Here is a 20,479-nt window from a genome sequence, read left to right on the forward strand (position 1 = left end):
TTCGTTGTTACTTATTTTTGCACTCTCACATAAAAAAGTCTATAGTAGCCACCGATTCAATCAATATAAACTACTCCAAAATCCATTAGCTTTGTTTCAACTAAACCTTAGGTTTAATTTATTTAAAGCTTAGGGTTTAATTCTGCATTCACATTCCACATTTTGGTCCGACTAGTAAGCTTTAGAGATAAGCAATTCTCGTAAACATGTGCCTCAAAAATAGTAGCCATGTATGAAAATCAAAACATAAAATACACTAAATAATTCACCAAAGTATTATAAAAAATTCAACCCCTACATGGTATGAGCAATGTCTGTGTGACTTGTAACGACAATTCACGCGGTCAAGTGTAATGTTCTGACCCCTCTGGATTACGATTGACTAGACCGTGTGGAACGTTGTGACATCCCAATTAACCAAATTGGGTGTTTCGACTCCAATTCGCACCACATACACGGTCCAAAGCCACGTGAGCCATATTGTCTTCTTTTGACTCCATTCTTCTCTCTAACTTTGTCCGCGCTCTGTTTTCACCTCAATTCGCGACCTATGATGAGAATTTACAACCAATATGAGTCTAAAAACACGTAATAAGTTTATCAAAACGACGATATGATTTAGTTAGCCATTTTCAATTTGGATAATTCAAAATCTTTGGAGTATAGAAAAAGAAAAGAAAAAGGTGAAGAAGTTTCAGTATAATCAGTTAATCTGTACGGAATTATGTAGAAACTGTTTTCAATTAGCAAGGAAAATAGAGTATAAGAAATGACAAATGAGAGGATTTGCAAATAGAGAGCCATCCATTGCTTCATGAAATTTTTTACCTCAACACAATATGAAAATGTTCATCATGCATGAACACTCCTTCGGCGAAATTCAGTGTTTGATTCCTAAGGCCGTTTCACATGTCCCGTGTGAATATAGAGTTATTCCGAGACTGTGACTTTTTAAGCTCTAGAGCTGCATCATAAAGAGGTATAAGATGGTTAATGAAGCTTATCCCTTTCATTCATGTTTGGAAATTAAAGCAATACAATTACATGTGTAGTACTATAATAAGATCATGAGATTTAGCATATTAGTACAATGCTTAAGAATGGACTTTTGTTTTATAGGAAAAATTGCACCAAAGTAAATGCCAAATCAAAGAAAAAAGATTCATTTTACATGTGTCCAGCATACATAATTTGTCTCATTTATGATTCTCCATATTAAAAAAGTTACATGACAGTAAAAAAAGAAGGCAAACGGTTCACTCACAAAGGAAAAAACAGAGAGCATTCCATTGCTTCAATAAAAGAAAATGATACTTACTTTCTACGACATCCGAACGTGTTTGCCATCGACCTCGATATACACATGTTGATGGTGGTTGCGCCACTCCGAATCAATGCGTAGTTCCGGGCAATTGCTAATATATAACCCTTTTAATTTAGTGAGGTGCTTCATTGCATCCATAGAGGGCAGACACTTCAACTTGTTGCAATTCCATAGATATAACCGTGTTAGAGATGAGAGGTTCCCCAACAACCATTGGGGCAATTCTTCTATTCCTATATTCTCCAACTTTAACTCAACAAGAAGAGTGAGATTTTGAATTGATTGGCGCAATTCTTCTATTCCTGTATTCTCCAACCTTAACTTATCAAGAACAGTGAGATTATGAATTGATTGGGGCACCCACTCCCAATTTTCCACCCCCTTCAAATGTAAGCTAGTAAGTGAGTTGCGGCATCTTTGCAGGATCCCTTCCACAGTCTCTGCAATGCCAACACTATCCTCTCTTGACCATTCTACACTCACATCTATCTCTAATGATTTCAAGCTGCTAAAATGCCAACTCTCAACACTACCACTATTAGCAGCCATCAATTTAGGAACACCTTTGATTGTCAATTGTGTGAGAGGAGTAGCTGATTTAGAGAGGCAGTCAATTAGCAACGGCAGATTCTTTAGGCTCCTTAATCCTTCCAATTTGAGATCCTCAATTGTAGGCGCCCACGACTCTAGCATTTGACATGGCAATTCCGTCAGCTCTATGCACCCTTTAATACTCAACTCATGAAGGATCCATTGTGATTGCCGTGCTCCACCACTTGGATTCCCAATCGACGTTAGATTTTCACAATCATGAATATGCAAATACTCCAGAGAATTGAGGGTGTCAACACCATCAGGTAATTCTCTCAACACATGACATTTTGATATCCTCAAATATGAGAGATTCTTATTGTTAAGGAATAACCATTGTGGCAGACATTCCAATGCATGTAACTCTTCTATTTCGAGTGACGTTAAATAATTGAATGAAGTATTTATGAACCTCACCTTCTTCAATTTTTTCAAAGAAAGAGACTTGAGATTAGGCAAGTGCTCCAGCGTTGGGATTTCATCAATTTCTGAGCACTTGCAGAATGTAATTTTAATCAAGCTGTAAAGTGGTACACAAGAGTCTTGAGGCCCATAACGTACTTCCATCTTCTCAACCCATGTTGGAAATCTTTTTCCTTTGAATCCTGAAATCTTCAACTTCTTCAGATAAACATGAGGTTGGAGTCCTTCTAATACACTCTCATCATTTGTCTCATCTTCTCTACCATCATTCCATTCAAACACCAAATCAAATAAGTTTGGCTTCCCAAATATATTTGCTTTCAGGGCCTCTTCATTATCATGCACCTTCTCCAGGTTACGAATCTCTAGTGTTCCTTTGAGATTCTTCAACCTGCCGAGCTCTTCAATTTGGTAGCCCTTCTCTTTGCCCACTGAGAAGTGAGGTAGTGTTTGGAGATTAGTTAATCTCCCAATCTCCGCAGGCAACTCTATACTAGAATCAATATGAAGATGCCTTAAATTAATCAAGTACTTCAATGTAGTTGGCAGTTTCTCTAACGCCAATTCTATTCTTAATGTTTGCAAGTGATGGAGTTCACCAATCCACTTGGGTAAGTTTTTAATACATGTTTTCGAAATATTCAGATTTCTCAAATGTATTAACTTCCTAACCGAATTTGGCAACTCTTCATAATTAGAACTGGAAAGTGTAAGAGTACGCAAGCAGTTGAAGTTTGAGAACGTTGTACCAGAAGTTTCACCTTCCAAGAATAATGTACGCAAATGCTTAGCCACTTCTTTAGGAATAGGACTTGATTCTTCTTTGAGAAACATGTATCGATATGGAGTACCGCCATCTGCATTATTGGATAAGACAGAAGATGCAAGATCATGCACAAGATCATGCACCACACACTTCAAAACATTCCCATAATCGTCTATCATTTGAACTTGCAACAGAGAGTTTTGTAGAAGCACATTAAAATACATGTCACCCACAGACTCCATATCTTCTCCTCTGCTTGGGTGAAGAAACTCTTCTGCCATCCATAGTTCAATCAACTCATGCTTCTCGATTTCCCATCCTTTGGGAAAAACCGAACAAAACGCAAAGCACTTTTTCAGCAACGGTGAAGGCAGGTGATCATAGCTCAATTTCAATATTTTTGAAATATTCTCACCTCCTTTACCATCCGAAAGCCAATTTTCGTTGATGAAGCGCCATTCTTTTATGGACTTACTACTGCGAAGCACTCCCCCAACTACAGTGGCAGCTAAGGGCAAACCCTGACATCTTGTAGCAATCATTTCTCCAATCCACTCGAAATATGATGGAAGAACAACGACTTTGGCTTTGATTATGGAAAAGCAATCTTGATCTGATAAGAGTTTCAAATGATAATTATAAAATGGATTAACAATTGATGCAACCTTTTCACGCCTGGTGGTGATGATAATGCCATTTCCCTTAGTTGATGTTACTCTTGACATGAAGTTCATAAAATATTCCCACTTTTGAACATTCTCATTCCAAATATTATCAAGAACAAGAAGATAAGTTTTAGTCTTGAGAGCTTCTTGAATCTTTTCCAAGATTTCATGTCTGCTCTCAACTTCATCACTCCTCCTTTTAGTCAACTTATAAAGTATTTTTTTGAAAAGAATGGTGAGATCAAAAGTTTGAGAAACATGAACCCAAATACGTGAGACTCCGAATCGAGCTTTTACCCTTTCATGATTGAAGACTCTTTTAGTCAACGTAGTCTTCCCTATACCTCCCATTCCCACAAGAGCAACCATGGAGAAGACCTTACCATCCTGGATCTCCGTGAGCATGTCGACTAGTTTAGACACATCATCATCTCTTCCAATAAAGATTGGATCAAGACTGGACGAATCCGTCTCAATGGAAGTATGAGCAGCTGCAGCAGCAGGTGCGTTCACAACCATGTTTTGAAGGCCAAGATCGAATGCTCTTTTGTTCAGAGAGTCAAAATCCGCATTGATTTGTTTGATTGTGAGAGCCATATTACGCCGACGTGAAATGCCATTAAAGGATGAGAAGCAGGATGGTACCTTATCCTTGGATGATTTCATCTTGTTGACTTTTTTGTGGAGAAGATGATAACTCAGTTCATCCAAAACGTTGTCAGCATCGAAAGCCACGGCTTCAAGCTCCCTCAACCAGATCTTAACAGTTTCAGTTGTGCATTTCTTCTCAGCGTCACGCAAGTAGGCTCGAATCATCTTCAAATTGCACTGCAGCTTTCGGGCATCACTTTTGAGACCTTGATGCAGAGTGAACTCGTCGTTGAGAAGGTTGATGAGGTTTTGGAGAAGAACTTCGATGGCTGCAGCACCTCCATCCATGGTTTCGCAGAAGGGATATGCAGTGTGAGAGAAAATGGTTTTGACTTTTTTTTTTTGCTTACAAATATCAGCTAATTGGTTTGGAAACTAAGTAGTGGATAATTATTCAACGGATTAGGAAATCAGTAGCCATCAACAATTAAACACCAATTATCTCTTTTAGAATCGGGGCCCACGGCCTGTAAAGATTGTTTATGTTTCTATACTGAATTTTGTCGTCTAGGGTCCATTGAATTCCACTTAATAAGGCCTCGTTTGATTGCAATGATAGGATGATAGGATATACTCCATCCGTTCTATTGAAGATAATCCATTTTTCTTTTTAGTTTGTCACAGTCAAGATTATATTATTTAAAATAAAAATATTTTATTTCTACTTCATTCCCTTTCTATTACTTTACTCTATCCACTCAACACACAAAATAAAATTGTATAAAATCTTGTGCCGCTCAAGAAAGGGGTCATCTTCCTTATAATGGGGGAGTACTAGATAATTAACTTAAGATAGTATTTTCAGACAAAAAAAGTAAGATAGTGTAAAGTTAGTGTGTTTAGATTGGTGTTTGGTTGATAAGAATGTATTAGAGTTTGTTATTTAAATATAATGTAAATTGACAATAATACCCTTTAGTACAAAATCATGGAATATTTAGAGTGTCCACGATAACGTTGGCACAGCCGAAAAAACTTGTCTAGCCCAATAGTGGACTTTTCCATAGCCACAAATCACATTATTTTATCAATTGTTGGCATATTTTAGTTCAAGTTGAATAAAAATTATCGGACTAAAAATAATTACAAAATGAAACATAAATTAACTAGAAATAAAATTAATACCAACTATTCGTTGTATTATAGATACGAGAAAATTATACAAAGAAAATTTTATAAAAGCACAAAAAATAACACCGCCACCGCCTAAAAGAATTATATAATGAGTCTTAATTAATACTTCCTCCGTTGTTGATTTACTGATTCCAAATTTTTTTGGATATCTTAGGTTAATTGACCTATTTCTCTTTTGGTAAAAAATGTAACGATGCTCTCCTTAGTATAATTTATATTGTCTCATGAAGCTTTATTTCTATGTTCTACTACAATCTCTCAATTTAACTCTACAAATACTATTTTCGTTTATGATTACTTGTTTTAACAATACAACTAATAATAATTTTGTTGATATAAGAGTTCAATTCATAAATTGGAGAAGTGATGATATAGAAATTAAATGTCATGGTTTTTTTTTTTTCAAATCAAACGCCCAGTATTCCGTAAGACATTATCTAGACTGTATACTATTTCAAAATTATACTACTAACTAATTAAATAACTCATAAAATTATTTGAGTTTAAAAAATAAAGGATTCTAAGACTTGTAAAGTTAAATTATAGGGATACATATTTTCAAAATGAATTGATTAAAAATAAAACTATAGAATCTCTCTCTCTCAAGGGTTTTCGATATTCAGAATTTAAAGACTAGTTAGCAAGTGGTTATGCAAAAAACAAACACGATTACATCAGAGCTGCATTTATTGAAAAGCTAAAGCTAGTGGCTAATTAAAAATTAATGACCTTAAATTAGTCATTATTTAGCTTATTAATTAGGTCTGTCCGAGACAGCCGACCCTGATATAATATGCACATGCCTCAAATTGTTTATTCACAAATCTTTTCAAGAAGATGCCTTGAAGATTACATTCACTCAAAATATTAATTTTGAGATAGTCAATGATGAAACGGTCCTTGACGCGGTTGCCACGCTGATAGGAGACTATATCACGTCTCCATTTTCGGATTAAAGGTAACAATATTGTACAATTACAACTTAGTTGTAGCAATTAAGTAGCTGAAGAGATAAAGTTTGTTCCCAAAAGAGTATGGTTTCTTAGACAAAGTATAGTTGAACACATTAAAATTATGAAAACACTGTCATTCCCAACACGTTTCTAGATAAATTCAGAGCTCCATCAAATTAACTAATTCCAATCTATAAAGATGGTGTAATGGTTTTTATTCGTCTAGCATTGAACATACTTGACAAAATTCAGACAAGATTAGCTAAACACATATTCTAAGTCCTTTACATTGATTGTAACATCTATGTGAGTAAAGAAAGTCTATAATCAAATATTACTAATCTGCTTTTACAACCATCCATTCATGATTTCTTTCTTAAACGGTTCATACTCATGAATTCCTCATTCCCTAAGTTAAAATACATTAAGGAAGGACAAAGTATTCATTATAGATGCATCAATGCATAGCAATTCAACATGAAAACTTATAGACAAGGACTATAGGCATAGCTAATGAATAACAAAGACACTACATTAGTGTTTGTCCATAAAATTCATATAGAGTCATTTGGGATTGGAACAACTTAAAAACCAACCAATAATCTAAAGCATGGAAAACACTACAAATAATCAAAACCATTGAGATCATGGAGTGCTTGATGTGAAGACGATCATGGCACGTTCTACGTAAAAGTAGTCTATGGAGAAATCCTACGAAAGCTTGTGATGTAAAAGTTTGTGCTGTTTATGGTTACCTATACATATCCAATGAAAGCTTAAGGGTTTCTGTATTCACATGCTGCTCTTATATTAGAGAATTTCTAATCTTGCATTATTGCCAATATGAAAGGACAAAAATCAAAAAATTTGATGGAATATGTTGTAAACAAATTAATCAGAGAGCCTATGTGTGTAGTTAGTGTGCATGTTGTTGTGGAGTAATAGTTAATGTAATTAAATTTGGCCAAACTCTGCATTTTTTGTGGTTGACATTTTGGTGGGTATGTTAATTAATTCATGGTTTGTGGCATGAGACTTGTTATTCTTTGTTGACATCTTGAAATGGAAACGACCATTTTTTTTGGATGGATATATTTTTACTTAGATTTTTTAGGTATAAAATATACTACATATGTTAAAACTATATTTGGTTTTTGTTTTTTTTAATATACCCAAATCGAACCAAAAAAACAAATTTTGTCAAAAAATTATATCTAACCAAATTGAACTAAAAAAATCAAACTGGATTTTTGTTTTCGATTTTTGGGTATTTTGCTCACACCTAGAGAAAGAATATTATATATTGGGTACAAGAATTACATTGACTCTTACTTTTCCACTCTAACTATGCTTAAACGACTTCATTTTTAGGCAATTTTGTCCCTTCGGAACCAAATGTGCTGTCTCTGCGGGCTAAACGACCTCATTTTTACTAAGAACTCCAGCAGGAGCGCAATAAACTATCAACTAATTTCTAAGTATATAACAAAAAGAATCAAATCTTGAGCGTCTAACATATGCTTTATAGGAAAATTGAACCAAAGTAAATGGCAAATGAAAGGAGAAAAAGATTCATTTGACATAAAGTGCCCTACAAATATACATAGCTGTCTCATTTATGATTCTCTATAGTAGCAAAGTTTCATGAATGAAAACAATGAAGAAAAAGTGCTCAGCACAAACTAAAAAATTTACAGCCAGCAGAGTTAGGAGACATTTAGCTTTAGAAGATAACAAACTACAAATCATTAGCACGTTGGTAACTTGAACGACGACAACGTCAGTCTGTTGAAGCTCTATGTTTCATACAAACTGCACACGTAACAAAAAAAAATCAATTAGTACTATCAATATTTCTCAATTGATGATTGAATGTTTCTATCTTCAAATTTTCAAAATTTGGTAAGTATTTAAAAGATATTAGACCTCAACTTATTATCATGTTGGAAACTAGGACGACGACGACGACAATGATGATGATGCCGACCGTATCTGCCTTATTGAAGTTCCGAGTACGCCCACACTTTGCCTATAACAGCAAAAATCATACATTATCAATGTTTCAACCGATTTATGTAAGATTGGATGGTTTGTAGTTTTGGAATAAATGTAAAACTGCAGGCAAAATATAAAAAAGTAGAGAGGGATCCATTGCTAGCTTCAGTATATTCTTTTACTAAACATAATATGAAAAAAAAATGAAACTTACTTGCTACAGCATTGAAACGGATTCGTCATCGATCTCGATTTCCAGATGGTGATGGTTGTTGCGCCACTCCGAATCAATGGGGTGTGACTTGTAACGACAATTCACGCGGTCAATTGTAATGTTCTGACTCCTCTGGATTACGATTGACTAGACCATGTGGAAGTGGAACATTGTGACATCCCAATTAACCAAATGGGGTGTTTAGACTCCAATTCGCACCACATCACGGACCACATTTACTTCTCACAAAATACACAAGCCACGTGAGCCTTATTGTCTCTTTTTTTTAACTCCATTCTTGTCTCTAACTTCGTCCGCGCTCTGTTTCCACCTCAATCTGCGACCTGAGATGAAAATTTACAACCAATATGAGACTAAAAACACGTAATAAGTTCATCAAAAGGACCTATCTGATTAATTTAAAATCTTTGGAGTATAGAAAAAGAAAAGAAAAGGTGATGAAATTTGGGTATAATCAGTTGATCTGTATGGAACTATTAGAAACTGTTTTCAATTATCAAGGAAAACAGAGTATAGGAAATTACAGATGAGAGGATTTGAAAGTATTGAGCCATCCATTGCTTCATTAAAATATTCACCTCAACAGAATATGAAATTAAAGCAATACAATTACATGTGTAGTACTATAAGATCATTAATACAATGCTTAAGAATGGAATTTTGTTTTATAGGTAAAATTGCACCAAAGTAAATGCCAAATCAAGAAAAAAGATTCATTTGACATATGTCCAACAAACATATAGTACAATTTGTGTCATTTATGATTCTCCATATCAACAAAGTTTCATGAAATAAAACAATGAAGACAAAAGGTGCACAGCACAATGTAAAAACAGAGAGCAGGTCCATTGCTTCAATAAAATATTTTACTAAACGGTATATGAAAGGAATATGATACTTACTTGCTACAACATTCAAACGGGTTGGCCATCGACGTAGATTTTGAGATGGCGATAGTGGTTGCGCCACTCCAAATCAATACGTAGTTCCGGGCAATCTCTAATTTCTAAAAGCTTCAATGCACCCACAGAGGGCAGAAGCTTCAACTTGTTGCAATTCCATAGATATAACTCTGTTAGAGATGAGAGATTCCCCAACCATTGGGGCAATTCTTCTACTCCTATATTCTTCAACATTAACTCATAAAGACCAGTGAGATATTGAATTGATTGGGGCAGCCACTCCCAATTTTCCACCCCCTTCAAATTTAAGTAACGAAGTGAGTTGCCACATCTTTGCAGCATCCCTTCTACAGTCTGTGCAATGCCAACACTATCCTCTCTTGACCATTCCACACTCACATCTATCTTTAATCTTTTCAATCTGCTAAGATCCCAACTCTCAACACTACCATTAGTAGCAGCCATCAATTTAGGAACACCTTCAATTTCCAATTCTGTTAGTCGAGTAGATGATTTGGCGAGGCAGTCAACTAGCATGGGTAGATTCTTTAGCCTCCCTAATCCTTCCAAGTAAAGATCCTCAATTGTAGGGGCCCACGACTCTAGCATTTGACACGGCAATTCCATCAGCTCACCACACCAAACAATCATCAGCCGACGGAGGATCTGTTGTGATTGTCGTGCTCCACAACTTGGATTCCCAATCGACTTCAGATTTTCACAAATCGAAATAAACAAATACTCCAAAGAATTGAGAGTGTCAACGCCATCTGGTAATTCACTCAACACAGGACAACTTGATATACTCACATATGAGAGATTATGATTGTTAAGGAATAACAATTCTGGTAGATATTCCAATTTATCTAATTCGCTTATATCGAGTGACGTTAAATGATTAAATGAAGTATTTATAAACCTCACCTTCTTCAATCCACACAAAGAAAGAGACTTGAGATTAGGCAAGTGCTCCAGCATTGGGATTTCATCAATTTCTGAGCAATTGGAGAGTGTTATTTCAGTTAAGTGGGCAAGCGGTACCCAAGAGCCTTGAGGCCCATCACGTACTGCCATCTTCTCAACCCATGTTGGAAATCTTTCTCCTTTGAATCCCGAAATATTCAACTTTTTCAGATTAGCATGAGGTTGCAGGCCTTCCAACACACTCTCATCGTTTCTTTCATCTTCTCTATTATCACTCCATTCAAACACCAAATCAAATACGTTTGGCCTTTGAAACATATTTGCTTTCATAGCCTCTTCCTTATTACGCACCATCTCCAGATTATAGATAACTAGTGATCCCTTGAGATTCTTTAAACTTCCAAGCTCTTCAATTCGGTAGCCCTTCTCTTTGCCCACTGTGAAGTGAGGTAGTGTTTGGAGATTTTTCAATCTCCCAATCTCCGCCGGCAACTTTTTATTATACTGGAAATGAAGATGCCTTAAGTTAAACACGTACTTTAACGTATTTGGCAGTTCATCTATGGTCCAGCTTGATCTTAATGTTTGCAAGTGATGGAGTTCAGCAATCCACTTGGGCAACTTTTCAATACTTGTATTTAAAATATTCAGATTTCTCAAATGTATCATCTTCCTAACTGAATTCGGCAACTCACGGTAACTATAACCAGAAAGAGTAAGATTATGCAAACATTCAAAGTCTGAGAAATTCATACCGGAAGTTTCACCATGCAAGAATAATGTACGCAAATGTTTAGCCACTTTTTTCGGAATAGGACTTGATTCTTCATTGAGAAACATATATCGCAATGGAGTGCCATCTTCATTATTGGATAAGGTAGAAGATGCAAGATCATGCACAAGATCATGCATCACACACTCTGAAACATTTCCATAAACATCTTTATATGCAACTTGCAACAAAGAGTTTTGTAGAAGCACATTAAAAAACATGTTTCCCACACACTCCATGTCATCTCTTCGGCTTGGTTGAAGAAAGCCTTCAGCCATCCATAGTTCAATCAAGTCTTGCTTCTCGATTCTCTGACCTTTGGGGAAAATCGAACAAAATGCAAAGCAATTCTTGAGCGACGGTGAGGATAGGTGATCATAGCTCAATTTCAATATTTTTGAGATATGATCACCTCCTTCACCATCTGAAAGCCAATTTTCATTGATGAAGCGCCACTCTTCTTCCGACTTACCGCGAAGCACTCCCCCAACTACATTGGCAGCTAAGGGCAAACCTTGACATCTTTTAGCAATCTTTCTCCCAATCATTTCAAATCCTGATGGAACTTCTCCATTTTCATCAAAAGTTTTGGTTTTGATTATGGACCAACAATCTTCATTTGATAAGCCTTTCAAATTATGAATATGAAATGGGTTAACTACACAAGCAATTTTTTCACTCCGAGTGGTGATGATAATGCCATTACCCTTTGTAGAAGTAACTCCCATTATGGAGTTTATGAAGTCTTCCCATTTCGAAACATCATTATTCCATACATCATCAAGAACAAGGAGATAAGTTTTATCCTTGAGAACTTCTCGAAGCCTTTTCAGGATAAGTTCCCTGGATTCAACTCCATCACCAATATTTGAAGTTAATGGTGAAAGGATTTTTTTGAAAAGAATAATGGGATCAAAAGTTTGAGAAACATGAACCCAAATAAGTGATCCGAATCGAGCCTTTAAGCTTTCATGATTAAAGACTTTCCTAGTCAATGTAGTCTTCCCCATACCCCCCATTCCGACAAGAGCAACCATGGAAAACATCCGATCATCTTGGATCTGGGTGAACATGTCAACTAGTTTAGGCAGTTCGTCATCTCTTCCAACAAAGATTGGATCAAGACTGACGGAATCTGTCTCAATCGAAATATGACTAATAGCAGGTGCATTCACAACCAAGCTTTGAATGCCAAGATCTGTTGCCCTTTTGTTCATACACTCAAAAGTAGCATTGATTTGTTTGATTGTGTGAGCCATGTCATGCCGACGCAAAATACCATTAAAGGATGAGAAGCATGATAGTACCTTATCCTTGGCTTTGGGAGTCTTCATTTTCTTCACTTTTTTGTGGAGAAGATGATAGCTGAGTTCATCCAAGACATTGTCAGCATCGAAAGCCACGGCTTCAAGCTCCCTCAACCAGATCTTGGCAGAATCTTGGGTGATGGATTTCTTCTCAGCGTCATTCAAGTAGGCTTGAATCGTCCCCAAAGTCCTATGCAGCTGTTGAGCATCTTCATCGAGACCTCGAAGTAAAGAGTACTCTTCACTAAAAAGGTTGATCATGTTTTGAACAAGAACTTCAATGGCGGCTGAAGACACTCCTTCCATGGTTTCACAGAGATAGATCTAGACAGAGAAAATTCTTTTGCAAGTTTATCTTTGAAGATGAAGAATGTGTGTAAACTTGTGGATGGTATGCTAATAATATTCTCACTCATCAAATTATCAGTTATTCCCACCACTTTTGCTTTCTTTCTCTCTCAAGCATAAAGCAAAGTGATATAAAGTTATAAAAGCAAAAGGGACACAATTTATATGTGATATTTTCCTTGACAAATTCAATACAATCTTCGTTCACAGTTATCTTTGGAGATGAAGAATGGTTGATTTGTGAAACTTGTGGATGATAACTGTATTGTATTGGAGTTCCTTTTTTTCTCATTCAAAAACTTTTTACATTTGGGTTCCTTTTTTCTTTGGGCTTGTTTTTTTGTTTGGGCCTCAATTAAAACTTACTATCTCAAATGGTAATAAAATTAGTGGTCAGGCATTATCATGGACAGCCATTGATTCAATCCAATTAAGCTATTCCAAAGTCCATTAGCTATTTATCTCTATTCATAATGGTGGTTTACTATTTGAAATATATAGTATCTAATGACTTAAGAAAGCAACTTCCTTTGGTAAGAATAAAATAGACTATATATCTATATTGGTCAAAGACTCAAGAGCTTTACGAAACATTACATCTTAAAAGTGGTGATTGGTAACTAGTTGAATTATCAATCAATTAAATTTCTACAATTGAATTAATTATTATTGATTGTATTTAGTTGTTATTATGTCAATTTTAAATTTTCTTCTCCCCACTTCAAACAATTAGAAGTAGTTATAAACCTCACCTTCTCCAATCCGTCTAAACAAAGAGACTTGAGATTAGGCAAGTGTTCTAGTGTTGGGAATTCCTCTATTTCTGAGCACTCGAAGAGTGTTATTTCAATCAAGTTGTCAAGTGGTACCCAAGAGCTTTGAGGCCCATCACACACTGCCATCTTCTCAGTCCATAATGGAAATCTTTCGCCTTTGAATCCTGAAATCTTCAACTTCTTTAGATTTGCATGAGGTTGGAGGCCTTCCAACTCACTCATCGTTTCTTTCATATTCACTATCATCGCTCCATTCAAACCGAAAATTAAATAAGTTTGGTTTCTGAAATATATTTGCTTTTAGAGTCTCTTCCTCACCACGTACCTTCTCCAGATTATGAATCACTAGTAATCCTTTGAGATTCTTTAAACTTCCAAGCTTTTCAATTCGGTAGCCCTTCTCTTTGCCCATTGTAAAGTGATGTAGTGTTTAGAGATTAGTTAATCTCCCAATCTCCGCTGGCAACTTTATATTAGAACTGATATGAAGATGTTTTAAGTTAAACATGCACTTCAACGTACTTGGCAATTTCTCTAATTTCCATAGGTTTCAAACACCAATCAATTCAACTAGATTCGGGGCCTACAACTCTATAAAGTCTTATGTTTATGTTTTTTTTTTCAAATCCATACGTATTCAAGAAATATATAGAAAATTGGATGAAAATAAATTTGTTACATTCCAAAACTCTAATTGAATGAGTTAGTTAATTATTAGTGAGTATATACTAAATGGTAAACATTTAATATGTGATATTTTCCTTGACAAAATCAATACAATCTTCGTTCACAGTTATCTTTGGAGATGAAGAATGGTTGATTTGTGAAACTTGTGGATGATAACCGTATTGTATTGGAGTTCCTTTTTTCTCCTTCAAAAACTTTTTACATTTGGGTTCCTTTTTTCTTTGGGCTTGTTTTTTTGTTTGGGCCTCAATTAAAACTTACTATCTCAAATGGTAATAAAATTAGTGGTCAGGCATTATTATGGATCAGCCATTGATTCAATCCAATTAAGCTATTCCATATTCCAAAGTCCATTAGCTATTTATCTCTATTCATAATGGTGGTTGACTATTTGAAATATATACTCCCTCCGGCTAAGATGATACATTGCTTAGCCGGCACTAGATTTTAGGAGTTATTGGTTAAAGTGTTTAATTGGAGAGAGAAGGTGGGTGTAAGTATTAAAGTAGAGATATAAAAAAAGATGGATATTTTAGTAGGAGTGAGAAAAAGTGGTTGAATGTATTAATTGGAGAGAGAAAGTTACTATAAAAAGAAAATGTGTCATTTTAGTTGGGACAAACTAAAAAGAAAAACGTGTCATCTTAAGCGGGACGGAGGGAGTAGTATCTAACGACTTAAGAAAGCAACTTCCTTTGGTAAGAATAAAATAGACTATAATCCTTATTGGTCAAAGACTCAAGAGCTTTACGAAACATTACATCTTAAAAGTGGTGATTGGTAACTAGTTGAATTATCAATAAATTAAATTTTTACAATTGCATTAATTATTATTGATTGTATTTAGTTGTTATTATGTCAATTTTAAATTTTCTTCTCCCCACTTTAAACAATTAGAATTAGAAGTGTTATAAACCTCACCTTCTCCAATCCGTCCAAACAAAGAGACTTGAGATTAGGCAAGTGCTCTAGCATTGGGATTTACCCAAGAGCTTTGAGGCCCATCACACACTGCCATCTTCTCAGTCCATAATGGAAATCTTTCGCCTTTGAATCCTGAAATCTTCAACTTCTTTAGATTTGCATGAGGTTGGAGGCCTTCCAACTCACTCATCGTTTCTTTCATATTCACTATCATCGCTCCATTCAAACCGAAAATTAAATAAGTTTGGTTTCTGAAATATATTTGCTTTTAGAGTCTCTTCCTCACCACGTACCTTCTCCAGATTATGAATCACTAGTAATCCTTTGAGATTCTTTAAACTTCCAAGCTTTTCAATTCGGTAGCCCTTCTCTTTGCCCATTGTAAAGTGATGTAGTGTTTAGAGATTAGTTAATCTCCCAATCTCCGCTGGCAACTTTATATTAGAACTGATATGAAGATGTTTTAAGTTAAACATGCACTTCAACGTACTTGGCAATTTCTCTAATTTCCATAGGTTTCAAACACCAATCAATTCAACTAGATTCGGGGCCTACAACTCTATAAAGTCTTATGTTTATGTTTTTTTTTTCAAATCCATACGTATTCAAGAAATATATAGAAAATTGGATGAAAATAAATTTGTTACATTCCAAAACTCTAATTGAATGAGTTAGTTAATTATTAGTGAGTATATACTAAATGGTAAACATTTAATATGTGATATTTTCCTTGACAAAATCAATACAATCTTCGTTCACAGTTATCTTTGGAGATGAAGAATGGTTGATTTGTGAAACTTGTGGATGATAACCGTATTGTATTGGAGTTCCTTTTTTCTCCTTCAAAAACTTTTTACATTTGGGTTCCTTTTTTCTTTGGGCTTGTTTTTTTGTTTGGGCCTCAATTAAAACTTACTATCTCAAATGGTAATAAAATTAGTGGTCAGGCATTATTATGGATCAGCCATTGATTCAATCCAATTAAGCTATTCCATATTCCAAAGTCCATTAGCTATTTATCTCTATTCATAATGGTGGTTGACTATTTGAAATATATACTCCCTCCGGCTAAGATGATACATTGCTTAGCCGGCACTAGATTTTAGGAGTTATTGGTTAAAGTGTTTAATTGGAGAGAGAAGGTGGGTGTAAGTATTAAAGTAGAGATATAAAAAAAGATGGATATTTTAGTAGGAGTGAGAAAAAGTGGTTGAATGTATTAATTGGAGAGAGAAAGTTACTATAAAAAGAAAATGTGTCATTTTAGTTGGGACAAACTAAAAAGAAAAACGTGTCATCTTAAGCGGGACGGAGGGAGTAGTATCTAACGACTTAAGAAAGCAACTTCCTTTGGTAAGAATAAAATAGACTATAATCCTTATTGGTCAAAGACTCAAGAGCTTTACGAAACATTACATCTTAAAAGTGGTGATTGGTAACTAGTTGAATTATCAATAAATTAAATTTTTACAATTGCATTAATTATTATTGATTGTATTTAGTTGTTATTATGTCAATTTTAAATTTTCTTCTCCCCACTTTAAACAATTAGAATTAGAAGTGTTATAAACCTCACCTTCTCCAATCCGTCCAAACAAAGAGACTTGAGATTAGGCAAGTGCTCTAGCATTGGGATTTACCCAAGAGCTTTGAGGCCCATCACACACTGCCATCTTCTCAGTCCATAATGGAAATCTTTCGCCTTTGAATCCTGAAATCTTCAACTTCTTTAGATTTGCATGAGGTTGGAGGCCTTCCAACTCACTCATCGTTTCTTTCATATTCACTATCATCGCTCCATTCAAACCGAAAATTAAATAAGTTTGGTTTCTGAAATATATTTGCTTTTAGAGTCTCTTCCTCACCACGTACCTTCTCCAGATTATGAATCACTAGTAATCCTTTGAGATTCTTTAAACTTCCAAGCTTTTCAATTCGGTAGCCCTTCTCTTTGCCCATTGTAAAGTGATGTAGTGTTTAGAGATTAGTTAATCTCCCAATCTCCGCTGGCAACTTTATATTAGAACTGATATGAAGATGTTTTAAGTTAAACATGCACTTCAACGTACTTGGCAATTTCTCTAATTTCCATAGGTTTCAAACACCAATCAATTCAACTAGATTCGGGGCCTACAACTCTATAAAGTCTTATGTTTATGTTTTTTTTTTCAAATCCATACGTATTCAAGAAATATATAGAAAATTGGATGAAAATAAATTTGTTACATTCCAAAACTCTAATTGAATGAGTTAGTTAATTATTAGTGAGTATATACTAAATGGTAAACATTTAATATGTGATATTTTCCTTGACAAAATCAATACAATCTTCGTTCACAGTTATCTTTGGAGATGAAGAATGGTTGATTTGTGAAACTTGTGGATGATAACCGTATTGTATTGGAGTTCCTTTTTTCTCCTTCAAAAACTTTTTACATTTGGGTTCCTTTTTTCTTTGGGCTTGTTTTTTTGTTTGGGCCTCAATTAAAACTTACTATCTCAAATGGTAATAAAATTAGTGGTCAGGCATTATTATGGATCAGCCATTGATTCAATCCAATTAAGCTATTCCATATTCCAAAGTCCATTAGCTATTTATCTCTATTCATAATGGTGGTTGACTATTTGAAATATATACTCCCTCCGGCTAAGATGATACATTGCTTAGCCGGCACTAGATTTTAGGAGTTATTGGTTAAAGTGTTTAATTGGAGAGAGAAGGTGGGTGTAAGTATTAAAGTAGAGATATAAAAAAAGATGGATATTTTAGTAGGAGTGAGAAAAAGTGGTTGAATGTATTAATTGGAGAGAGAAAGTTACTATAAAAAGAAAATGTGTCATTTTAGTTGGGACAAACTAAAAAGAAAAACGTGTCATCTTAAGCGGGACGGAGGGAGTAGTATCTAACGACTTAAGAAAGCAACTTCCTTTGGTAAGAATAAAATAGACTATAATCCTTATTGGTCAAAGACTCAAGAGCTTTACGAAACATTACATCTTAAAAGTGGTGATTGGTAACTAGTTGAATTATCAATAAATTAAATTTTTACAATTGCATTAATTATTATTGATTGTATTTAGTTGTTATTATGTCAATTTTAAATTTTCTTCTCCCCACTTTAAACAATTAGAATTAGAAGTGTTATAAACCTCACCTTCTCCAATCCGTCCAAACAAAGAGACTTGAGATTAGGCAAGTGCTCTAGCATTGGGATTTACCCAAGAGCTTTGAGGCCCATCACACACTGCCATCTTCTCAGTCCATAATGGAAATCTTTCGCCTTTGAATCCTGAAATCTTCAACTTCTTTAGATTTGCATGAGGTTGGAGGCCTTCCAACTCACTCATCGTTTCTTTCATATTCACTATCATCGCTCCATTCAAACCGAAAATTAAATAAGTTTGGTTTCTGAAATATATTTGCTTTTAGAGTCTCTTCCTCACCACGTACCTTCTCCAGATTATGAATCACTAGTAATCCTTTGAGATTCTTTAAACTTCCAAGCTTTTCAATTCGGTAGCCCTTCTCTTTGCCCATTGTAAAGTGATGTAGTGTTTAGAGATTAGTTAATCTCCCAATCTCCGCTGGCAACTTTATATTAGAACTGATATGAAGATGTTTTAAGTTAAACATGCACTTCAACGTACTTGGCAATTTCTCTAATTTCCATAGGTTTCAAACACCAATCAATTCAACTAGATTCGGGGCCTACAACTCTATAAAGTCTTATGTTTATGTTTTTTTTTTCAAATCCATACGTATTCAAGAAATATATAGAAAATTGGATGAAAATAAATTTGTTACATTCCAAAACTCTAATTGAATGAGTTAGTTAATTATTAGTGAGTATATACTAAATGGTAAACATTTAATATGTGATATTTTCCTTGACAAAATCAATACAATCTTCGTTCACAGTTATCTTTGGAGATGAAGAATGGTTGATTTGTGAAACTTGTGGATGATAACCGTATTGTATTGGAGTTCCTTTTTTCTCCTTCAAAAACTTTTTACATTTGGGTTCCTTTTTTCTTTGGGCTTGTTTTTTTGTTTGGGCCTCAATTAAAACTTACTATCTCAAATGGTAATAAAATTAGTGGTCAGGCATTATTATGGATCAGCCATTGATTCAATCCAATTAAGCTATTCCATATTCCAAAGTCCATTAGCTATTTATCTCTATTCATAATGGTGGTTGACTATTTGAAATATATACTCCCTCCGGCTAAGATGATACATTGCTTAGCCGGCACTAGATTTTAGGAGTTATTGGTTAAAGTGTTTAATTGGAGAGAGAAGGTGGGTGTAAGTATTAAAGTAGAGATATAAAAAAAGATGGATATTTTAGTAGGAGTGAGAAAAAGTGGTTGAATGTATTAATTGGAGAGAGAAAGTTACTATAAAAAGAAAATGTGTCATTTTAGTTGGGACAAACTAAAAAGAAAAACGTGTCATCTTAAGCGGGACGGAGGGAGTAGTATCTAACGACTTAAGAAAGCAACTTCCTTTGGTAAGAATAAAATAGACTATAATCCTTATTGGTCAAAGACTCAAGAGCTTTACGAAACATTACATCTTAAAAGTGGTGATTGGTAACTAGTTGAATTATCAATAAATTAAATTTTTACAATTGCATTAATTATTATTGATTGTATTTAGTTGTTATTATGTCAATTTTAAATTTTCTTCTCCCCACTTTAAACAATTAGAATTAGAAGTGTTATAAACCTCACCTTCTCCAATCCGTCCAAACAAAGAGACTTGAGATTAGGCAAGTGCTCTAGCATTGGGATTTACCCAAGAGCTTTGAGGCCCATCACACACTGCCATCTTCTCAGTCCATAATGGAAATCTTTCGCCTTTGAATCCTGAAATCTTCAACTTCTTTAGATTTGCATGAGGTTGGAGGCCTTCCAACTCACTCATCGTTTCTTTCATATTCACTATCATCGCTCCATTCAAACCGAAAATTAAATAAGTTTGGTTTCTGAAATATATTTGCTTTTAGAGTCTCTTCCTCACCACGTACCTTCTCCAGATTATGAATCACTAGTAATCCTTTGAGATTCTTTAAACTTCCAAGCTTTTCAATTCGGTAGCC

The 20,479-nt window shown here is 34.8% G+C and overlaps 2 protein-coding genes across 4 annotated transcripts; both read right to left on the minus strand.

Annotated features, from left to right (window-relative positions):
• Nucleotides 1–235: 235 nt before the first annotated feature.
• LOC125217307 (disease resistance protein RGA2-like) lies at nucleotides 236–4,750 on the minus strand. 2 transcript variants are annotated; one of them, XM_048119008.2, is made up of 4 exons: nucleotides 3,520–4,750; nucleotides 1,319–3,423; nucleotides 829–964; nucleotides 236–548 (listed from the first exon to the last, which is right to left on the minus strand). In XM_048119008.2, exons 1-2 carry the CDS (start codon nucleotides 4,706–4,708, stop codon nucleotides 1,322–1,324), a joined length of 3,291 nt encoding a protein of 1,096 aa, XP_047974965.1. In that variant the 5' UTR covers nucleotides 4,709–4,750; the 3' UTR covers nucleotides 236–548; nucleotides 829–964; nucleotides 1,319–1,321. The 2 variants fall into 2 exon arrangements, with proteins under 2 accessions (XP_047974965.1, XP_047974963.1); XM_048119006.2 differs by having other exon boundaries at nucleotides 1,319–4,750.
• A 3,318-nt stretch (nucleotides 4,751–8,068) lies between these two features.
• LOC125218106 (disease resistance protein RGA2-like) lies at nucleotides 8,069–13,075 on the minus strand. Of its 2 annotated transcripts, none has more exons than XM_048119716.2 (4): nucleotides 9,640–13,075; nucleotides 8,717–9,060; nucleotides 8,440–8,536; nucleotides 8,069–8,319 (listed from the first exon to the last, which is right to left on the minus strand). In XM_048119716.2, the coding sequence occupies exon 1, from the start codon at nucleotides 12,946–12,948 to the stop codon at nucleotides 9,652–9,654; it is 3,297 nt and encodes a 1,098-aa protein (XP_047975673.1). In that variant the 5' UTR covers nucleotides 12,949–13,075; the 3' UTR covers nucleotides 8,069–8,319; nucleotides 8,440–8,536; nucleotides 8,717–9,060; nucleotides 9,640–9,651. The 2 variants fall into 2 exon arrangements, with proteins under 2 accessions (XP_047975673.1, XP_047975665.1); XM_048119708.2 differs by having other exon boundaries at nucleotides 8,434–8,536.
• Between the last annotated feature and the right edge of the window lie 7,404 nt (nucleotides 13,076–20,479).

Source organism: Salvia hispanica, chromosome 2 (genome assembly GCF_029641045.1).
Source record: "Salvia hispanica isolate PSC_SH4W2 chromosome 2, Shi_PSC_v1, whole genome shotgun sequence".
NCBI lineage: Eukaryota > Viridiplantae > Streptophyta > Magnoliopsida > Lamiales > Lamiaceae > Salvia > Salvia hispanica.

Bases quoted from the DNA above. Each gene is read 5' to 3' on its own strand.
- LOC125217307 (XM_048119006.2), bottom strand. From the start codon at position 4,708: ATGGATGGAGGTGCTGCAGCCATCGAAGTTCTTCTCCAAAACCTCATC.
- LOC125218106 (XM_048119716.2), bottom strand. From the start codon at position 12,948: ATGGAAGGAGTGTCTTCAGCCGCCATTGAAGTTCTTGTTCAAAACATG.